General features: G+C 41.9%; 1 protein-coding gene across 5 annotated transcripts; it reads right to left on the bottom strand.

Annotated features, from left to right (window-relative positions):
- Positions 1–1,693: 1,693 nt before the first annotated feature.
- lhpp (phospholysine phosphohistidine inorganic pyrophosphate phosphatase) lies at positions 1,694–9,932 on the bottom strand. Of its 5 annotated transcripts, none has more exons than XM_067369138.1 (7): positions 9,346–9,773; positions 8,843–9,030; positions 8,596–8,749; positions 6,495–6,576; positions 6,320–6,412; positions 6,138–6,229; positions 1,694–5,233 (listed from the first exon to the last, which is right to left on the bottom strand). In XM_067369138.1, the coding sequence occupies exons 1-7, from the start codon at positions 9,501–9,503 to the stop codon at positions 5,143–5,145; spliced, it is 858 nt and encodes a 285-aa protein (XP_067225239.1). In that variant the 5' UTR covers positions 9,504–9,773; the 3' UTR covers positions 1,694–5,142. The 5 variants fall into 5 exon arrangements, with proteins under 5 accessions (XP_067225239.1, XP_067225240.1, XP_067225241.1 ...); XM_067369139.1 differs by having other exon boundaries at positions 6,513–6,576; XM_067369140.1 differs by lacking the exon at positions 9,346–9,773 and adding an exon at positions 9,806–9,932 and having other exon boundaries at positions 6,138–6,412.
- Positions 9,933–9,951: the final 19 nt, after the last annotated feature.

The following is a 9,951-nucleotide window of genomic DNA, read 5'->3' as shown; positions in this document are numbered from 1 at the left end:
ACTCAAACACACTCACTCAAACACACTCACGCACACACTCAAACACACTCACTCAAACACACTCACTCAAACACACTCACTCACACACACTCACTCACACACACTCACTCGAACACTCACACACTCACTCAAACACACTCACGCACACACTCAAACACACTCACTCAAACACACTCACTCAAACACACTCACTCAAACACACTCACTCAAACACACTCACTCACACACACTCACTCAAACACTCACACACTCACTCAAACACACTCACTCAAACACACTCACGCACACACTCACTCAAACACTCACACACTCACTCAAACACACTCACGCACACACTCAAACATGCATACTCACACACACTCACCCGAACACACTCACACACACACTCACTCGAACACTCACACACTCACTCAAACACACTCACTCGAACACACACACACTCACTCACACACACTCACTCAAACACACTCACTCAAACACACTCACGCACACACTCAAACATGCATACTCACACACACTCACTCGAACACACTCACACACACACTCACTCGAACACTCACACACTCACTCAAACACACTCACTCGAACACACTCACGCACACACTCACTCAAACACTCACACACTCACTCAAACACACTCACTCAAACACACTCACGCACACACTCAAACATGCATACTCACACACACTCACTCAAACACACTCACACACTCACTCAAACACACTCACTCGAACACACTCACGCACACACTCACTCAAACACACTCACTCGAACACACTCACGCACACACTCACTCAAACACACTCACTCAAACACACTCACGCACACACTCAAACATGCATACTCACACACACTCACTCGAACACACTCACACACACACTCACTCGAACACTCACACACTCACTCACACACACTCACTCAAACACACTCACACACACACTCACTCGAACACTCACACACTCACTCAAACACACTCACTCGAACACACTCACACACTCACTCAAACACACTCACTCGAACACACTCACACACTCACTCAAACACACTCACTCGAACACACTCACACACTCACTCAAACACACTCACTCGAACACACTCACGCACACACTCACTCAAACACTCACACACTCACTCGAACACACTCACACACACACTCACTCGAACACACTCACTCGAACACACACACTCAAACATGCATACTCACACACACACTCACTCAAACACACTCACTCGAACACACTCACGCACACACTCACTCGAACACACTCACTCGAACACACACACTCAAACATGCATACTCACACACACACTCACTCACACACACTCACTCGAACACACTCACGCACACACTCACTCAAACACTCACACACACACAAACATGCATATACACACACACTTGGACACACTCACGCACACACTCGAACACTCACACACTCACTCAAACACACTCACTCGAACACACTCACGCACACACTCACTCAAACACTCACACACTCACACACACTCACTCACACACACTCACTCGAACACACTCACACACACACTCACTCAAACACTCACACACTCACTCAAACACACTCACTCGAACACACTCACGCACACACTCACTCAAACACTCACACTCACACACTCACACACACACTCAAACATGCATACTCACTCGAACACACTCACACACACACTCACACACACACTCACTCACACACACTCACTCACACACACTCACTCACACACACTCACTCACACTCACTCACTCACACACACTCACTCAAACACACTCGCGCGCACACTCAAACATGCATACACACACTCACTTGAACACACTCACGCACACACTCAAACATGCATATACACACACACTTGGACACACTCACGCACACACTCAAACATGCATACTCACTCGAACACACTCACACACACACTCACACACACACTCACACACACACTCACACACACACTCACTCGAACACACTCACTCAAACACACTCGCGCACACACTCAAACATGCATACACACACACTCACTCGAACACACTCACACACACTCACTCGAACACACTCACTCAAACACACTCGCGCACACACTCAAACATGCATACACACACACTCACTCGAACACACTCACACACACTCACTTGAACACACTCACTCAAACACACTCGCGCACACACTCAAACATGCATACACACACACTCACTCGAACACACTCACTTGAACACACTCACGTACACACTCAAACATGCATACTCACTCACACTCATACACACACACAAACACACTCTCATTCACTCACTTAAACACATTCAAACACTCACACACACTCAATCACTCTCTTACACACAATCTTACACACACACATTCTCGCACACACACCCCTTCACACTCTCACACACTCACACACTCTCACACACTCTCACATACTCTCACACATACTCACACAGGCACACAAGCACGCACACTCTCAAGCACGCACACACACACTCACTGTATTTTAGGAATACGTACAAGAATAGAGTCTAATCAGTCGACTCAAATCACACAGGCGGCAATTCTGCACAAATACATATGCAGCGATTTCCTGTTGAGGTGAGGGCACTTCCTCTGAGAACGGTCATGTGTCTCATTGAGGTCCTGCCGACGGGTCGAGACCGTTCCAACCACACAGCATCGTAAGATGTAACGCACAGACCGAGACTATCATGCCGTTTATTTCCACAGTGAGCTGCTCTGATCTCTCAACAGGAAATACTGATCAAACACACAGGAAGTTCATTCCTCACTCTGTATTCAACTGTACTCAAGGTCTCGGTCTTTTGTTGGTTTCAGACGACCGTACGCTGTTGCTATGGATACCTGTCTGTCTGCAACACAGGTGTGTGTGTGAACGCCCGTCTGATTATTCCTCATTTCCTGTCCAGCAGGACGTGCGTCCACATGTTTTGATCATTCCCAGACCTCCATTTGTGTTATTTCAGGGTTTTCATCACTGTTATTGTAACGTATAGATGTATTGAAGTGCTGTATGACCGTGTGATCGCCTGAACATGCAGTGAAATGTTCCAGAATGAAAACATAACGACAGAAAACTTCCTGCACACTGAGATCCGTGTCTGTTCTGAGGTGCAGCAGCAGCGGCTCTTATTTCACTCATTAAACTTCAACAATAGATGTGACCTGGAGCCAAACTAGACGAGGGGTTTGTATTTTAACCCTCTCACTCCTGACCCAGGGTTAGACATGGCCTTAACTCGGGGTTAAACTCGTTACTCAGAATCAGAATCTGAGAAATCTGCTGCATTAGTGAAAGAGAGTGACGTTTCGACATCAGAAGCATAAACTGGTCTTACAAGTTAGTCATCTAATGTTTTTAGGACTGATTACTGCTAGTTGGTCAAACTGTTTAAGACTCAGTGTGAACGTTGAGTGTTTATAGAACTGAACAGATCAAACACTTTACTGTGAGTTTAACAAGTGTGTGAATCACTGCAGACGCATTTCAGGAGCTGCGAGGAAGACAAAAGCTGTGTGTGTTTGTGTGCGAGTGTTAGTGTGTGTCTGTGTATGTGTTAGTGTGTGTCTGTGTATGTGTTAGTGTGCTAGTGTATGAGTGTGTGTGTATTTATGTGCGTGCGAGTGTATGCATAAGTGTGTGTCTGTGTATGTGTTAGTGTGCTACTGTATGTGTGAGTGTGTTAGTGTGCAAGTGTTGGTGTGTGTGTGTATGTGTGAGTGTGTTAGTGTGAGTGAGTGCGAGTGTGTGTGTGTTTGTCTGAGTGTGTTAATGTGTGCTAGTGTATGTGAGTGTGTGTGTTTATGTGCGTGCGAGTATGCATGAGTGTGTGTGTTTGTGTGAGTGTGTTAATGTGTGCTAGTGTAAGTGAGTGTGTGTGTGCGTGCGAGTATGCGTGTGTGTGTGTTTGTCTGAGTGTGTTAATGTGTGCTAGTGTATGTGAGTGTGTGTGTGTTTGTGCGTGCGAGTGTGTGCATAAGTGTGTGTGTGTTTATGTGTGCGAGTGTGTGTGTTTGTGCGTGCGAGTATGCATGAGTGTGTGTGTTTATGTGTGCGAGTGTGTGTGTGCGTGCGAGTGTGTGCATAAGTGTGTGTTTGTGCGTGTGAGTATGCATGAGTGTGTGTGTTTATGTGTGCGAGTATGTGAGTGTGTTTGTGCGTGCGAGTGTGTGTGTTTATGTGCGTGTGAGTATGCGTGTGTGTTTGTCTGAGTGTGCTAGTGTATATGAGTGTGTGTGTGTTTATGTGTGTGTGCGACTGTGTGCATAAGTTTGTGTGTATTCATGTGCGTGTGAGTGTGCGCACGTGTTTATGTGTGCGAGTGTATGCGTGAGTGTGTGTGTGCGAGTGTATGCGTGAGTGTGTGTGTGTGTGTGTGAGTGTTAATGTGTGAATGTGTGTGTGTGTGTTTTTGTGACATATCAGGACACAAATGTGTATAATGTCATGGGTATTTCAATGACTTATGAGGACATTACTCCATGTCTCCACTTTTCAAAAGGCTTATAAATCAGACAGAATGAGTTTTTGTGAGAAAGTAAAAGTGTGCACAGTTTCCTGTGATGGGTAAGTTTAGGGTTAGGGGGAGAGAAAATACAGTCTGTACAGTATAAAAACCATTACGCCTATGGAATGACCCCCCAATTCACACAAAAAAAGTGTGTTAGTGTGTGCAAGTAAGTGAGTGTGTGTGTGTGTGTGTGTGTGTAACCTCTGCCCCAGTGTAACAGTAGATCTGCTCTGTTTGTTGTTCAGTGTTTGTCTCTCAGCTCCTCCCGGCGAGAGACTGGAGATTTCCAGCTATTGTCCCGAATGAAGCACAAACATCAAACCACTGAAACACACTTCAGCTCCAGTCGAAGGAAAAACACACATTTGCATAAAGAAAATTAGATTTTTGTGCATTGTGACAAAAAAAATATTTTTAAGAACCCAACAAGTTCAACTAAACCATCAAAATATGAGAAAAAATTCTTTTAAACGTGGTTGTCTTAAAATCACAGTTTTACTTATTTTAGTACATCAAGTTAAATAAGAATATGAGCTATAATAGCCCCGGCTGGACGGCTCGTGTGCGTCTGGCGTTCACAGTGTCTCTGATTCAGCAGCTCTTCATCGGTCACTCGTGTCTCTTCAGGGATTGGTCAGGATGGCGTCCGTGGCGGCGGCGAGGTCGTCCACGTATCCGTCGGCTCTCACGCTCGGGTGCTTCTCGTCGCTCGGCCTGCGGGAACAGAAGAGTTTCTGTGAGCAGGTCCCTGAGCATGAGGTCAAAGGTCAAGTGGTTAACCAATCATGTGATGTAGAGATTGGAACTCCTGAGCTGGTGTCGTACACCGAGTGTCTGTCCACTGTGAATATATTAACATTCAGAATTCAAAATACAAAACGATGAGATCAGAAGTCTCGTTTTCTGAGAAACGGGTCAAAATTAGGAACAAAAATCACCATCTTGGTCTGATTATTTTGTGACCCGTTTGTTGGAACAGATTCTGACTCATTTTCGGACTTCACTGGAACAGTTTGATGCAGATCTACACGCAGTGGTCATGGGAGTTTGTTTCTTCCAGTCAGAGCGGACGGGCGGCTGCGGAGCGTCTAATGATGTGGAACGCTGCCGTCAAGCTCCCTTCCTGCACTGCATGCTGGGAATGAGGTCTGCTCTCAGACACACCATTCAATCGGCCAATCACAGGAGGCCCTGTTGCTTCTGCACGAGTTGTGTGTGAACGGATCAGACGTGTGAGTGTGTGTGTGTGAGAGAGTGTGACAGAATCCAGCCCTATGAGCCTAGAATGTTGTATAAATATCAATGAATGATAAATAATAAATATTAATAGTAATAGAAAGTAATATATTTAATTAAAACACACACAAATATACTTTATTATTAATAATAATAAATATATATGCATTTAAAAATTGTTTTATTTTTTCCATCTTGTATTTGTTGCTATTTTATGTTTGGATCTCTTTGAAAACTGACTATATTTATGCTGTTCAACATAAGAATCATTAACCTGCAGCGCCACCTGCTGCTCACACACAGTTCCTGACTGATGTTAATGCAGCTTGATTTCTGTTGTGCTTTTCCATACTATTCTTCACACACACACACACACACACACCTGTATTTGCCGGTTCTGACTTGTATGCCCTTCATCCCGCAGCGCTGAGCTCCACCAACATCATTGAGCAGATCATCACCGATCATCACAGCCTGACACACACACACACAGAAACACGGTGAACATGGTGAACGGAGCTCAGAATACCACAGTCCGGATCTGGAGCACAACTGTAATACGACCTCGTGCGGCTGCAGGCTCATGTCGTTCAGGACTGTCTGGAAGAAATCTGCGGATGGTTTCCCCACCACCTCGGCCTGGACGTCACAGGCGTACTGAACAACACAACACAGTCATCAGGTGCATCGTGGGAATTATTAGAGGGCTGCTGGGAAGTAGTGTTATGTGTTGCTTTACTTCATTGACTGTATTCACCTCAAGCGCCTTCATAAAAACGCCCACGTCCAGCTTCAGACCGTCCGTCTCCTTATAGTAGCGTCTGCAGAGAAACACGAAAATATACATTAATTATAAATGAGATATGAAATATCTGACGTGCCACTGTTTCCAAAACACTCCAGCCTGACCTCTGACCCCCCTGACCGCTCAAAATAAAGCACTCAGCCCAGTGAAGCCGTGGTTTACACGTTAGGCACGGCGTGGAGCAGAGTATAAAATGGTTAGTACATAAAAATATTTACAACACACAGACAGTAATACTGATGTATGTTTGTGAGTCATTTACAGTGGCTTCGGATGAGGCTCAACCAATCAGAATAGAGGACCAGAACTGTACGGTTTTTTTTTAGTATTATTGACTATTATCATTTTTACTTTCATATTTTACGTTTTCATTTTAGTTAAAGTTTCAGTCATTTTGCTGTGCATTTTATCAGTTTTTTTTTTTTTTATAGTATATATTGTTGTACTAATTCATTCCCTCATTTTTATTTTACTGAAACATGGTCATGATTTAGTAAAACGAGGGAACAAATTATTATATCATGCGAACAATTTCATTAAACGAGGGAACAAATTATTATATCATGCGCACAATTTCATGAAACGAAAGAACATTATTATATCATGTGCTTAATTTCGCAAAACGAGGGAACAAATTATTATATTGTGTGCATGATTTCGTAAATCAAGGTAATGAATTATTGTATATTGTACGCACAATTTCGTAAATTGAGGGAACTGTTATTATATCATGCGCACAATTTTGTAAAACAAAGAAACAAATTATCATATCAAGCGCACAATTTTGTAAAATGAAAGAACAAATTATATTATGTGCACAATTTCGTAAATTAAGAGAACTATTATTATATCATGCGCTTAATTTCACAAAACGAGGGAACTAATTATATTGTGCGTATGATTTAGTAAAACGAGGGAACAAATTATTATATTGTGTGCATGATTTCGTAAATCGAGGTAATGAATTATTATTGTATATTGTACGCACAATTTCGTAAAATGAGGGAATGAATTATTAAACCGTGTGCACAATTTCGTAAATTGAGGGAATTATTATTATATCATGAACACAATTTCGTAAAACAAAGAAACTAATTATATCAAGCACACAATTTTGTAAAACGAAAGAACAAATTATATTATGTGCACAATTTCGTAAAATGAGGGAACAAATTATTATATCATGCGCTTAATTTCGCAAAACGAGGGAACTAATTATATTGTTCGTATGATTTAGTAAAATGAGGTAAGAAATGATTATATTGTGCACACAATTTACTATTTTTTCCCTGCATGTCATGCGCACAATTTCATTAAACGAGGGAACAAATTATTATATCATGCGCACAATTTCATAAAATGAGGAAACAAATTATTATATCATGCACACAATTTCATGAAACGAAAGAACATATTATTATATCATGTGCTTAATTTCGCAAAACGAGGGAACAAATTATTATATTGTGTGCATGATTTCGTAAATCGAGGTAATGAATTATTGTATATTGTACGCACAATTTCATAAATTGAGGGAACTATTATTATATCATGCGCACAATTTCGTAAAACAAAGAAACGAATTATATCCAGCGCACAATTTTGTAAAACGAAAGAACAAATTATATTATGTGCACAATTTCGTAAATTGAGAGAACTATTATTATATCATGCGCTTAATTTCGCAAAACGAGGGAACTAATTATATTGTGCGTATGATTTAGTAAAATGAGGTAAGAAATGATTATATTGTGCACACAATTTACTATTTTTTCCCTGCATGTCATGCGCACAATTTCATTAAACGAGGGAACAAATTATATTGTGCGTATGATTTAGTAAAACGAGGGAACAAATTATTATATTGTGTGCATGATTTACTATTTTTTCCCTACATATTTAATGGGTGGGGCTCCGTAATAATAAGAACTTTTTATTTTATTTTAAGTGATGAAAAGTGTTTTAGTTAACGATAATAACCCTGTCTCAAACACACATAGTGCACTAGACAGGACCTGTTTGAAAGCAGTCTCACCCTTGCCCCAGCGAGAAGAGCAGCGGTTTCTCCAGTCCAATCAGAACACGGAAGGCTTCGTTCAGGTTCTGGTAGGAGAATTTATCCGCCGCGTCTCCAATCACAACACAGTTTGGAGAACTTGTGTCCACGTCATCAAACTCTGGCATCAGATCTGAGATCACACACACACATCCATGTCACTCATAGTTCTTCTGTGGATCACTGCTTTGTGTTGCACTGATAATGATGATAATGAGTGCAGTACCGTCGTGCACCAGCAGGTGTGGCCGCAGGCGTCTCTCTCTGAGGATGCGCACGAGCGCAGGCGCAGGCGAGAACACGTGACTGACGCTGATGTCAAAGCCCATCGCGCGCAGCTTCTGCACGAACTTCTCACGGGTGTTCTGAGTCTCATTAGTGCAGAAGCGCACGATCAGACCCGAATCCATCAGCCTGACAAACACACATTCATGAAAATTGCATTGTGGGATACTTAGTATATACTATAAATCAAAACATACAGTATTACATTTCTGCTGGTGAATAGGATGGTAGTAGTACGCTATTCCGAATTTGGATTTATAACTGCACATGCTGGCTAAAGTAGTATTACAGAAATACAGAAAGTTTGCATACTATGCACAGGATAGATAGATAGATAGATAGATAGATAGATAGATAGATAGATAGATAGATAGATAGATAGATAGATAGATAGATAGATAGATAGATAGATAGATAGATAGATAGATAGATAGATAGATATACCGCTTCACTGCTTCTATAGATCCGTGTATCGCTTGCCCTCCACCCTCTCCACTATCATACAGAACTCCACACATGTCCAAAATCACTCCTTTAACACTCTTCAGCCACTCCATATTGCCCCCTGCAGCCATGCTGCTGACGCACGTGCGCATGCGCATGAAAGGGAGTTCTGGGAAATGAAGTTCTTCTGTCGCACGTCTGACCAGAGAATTATTTGCAAGCCACGACAAATAATAGCAATAATACGTTTTTAATACTATTAATTTAAATCATAATTCTGCCCAAACTTTATTTGAAACAGCATTGAACATGTATAAATTAGTTCGTTTCTCAGGGAACAAATATTTAAACGTGTATTAAGTGTAAAATGCAGTGACGGTGCATTTTGGACGATATTTATATAATTCGATTTAACATTTTAAAATGCAGCGGGGGAAATAAATAACTAATGTATTATTACCATGGTACAGCTCGAGGCAATCCTGCGTCAGTGTTGCGTCACACTCCAGCGTCTCATCATCACGCGTTCAAAGACTCGAACTCCATCACTTACAGGTGCAATAAAGCCATTAAAGTGTGTCATTAAATGTGTTTTAAATAAATGTT

Source organism: Chanodichthys erythropterus, chromosome 19, assembly GCF_024489055.1.
Source record: "Chanodichthys erythropterus isolate Z2021 chromosome 19, ASM2448905v1, whole genome shotgun sequence".
NCBI classification, from domain to species: Eukaryota; Metazoa; Chordata; class Actinopteri; order Cypriniformes; family Xenocyprididae; genus Chanodichthys; species Chanodichthys erythropterus.
Note: the sequence above shows the minus strand (reverse complement) of the source record. Positions and strands in the feature narration are given on the sequence as shown.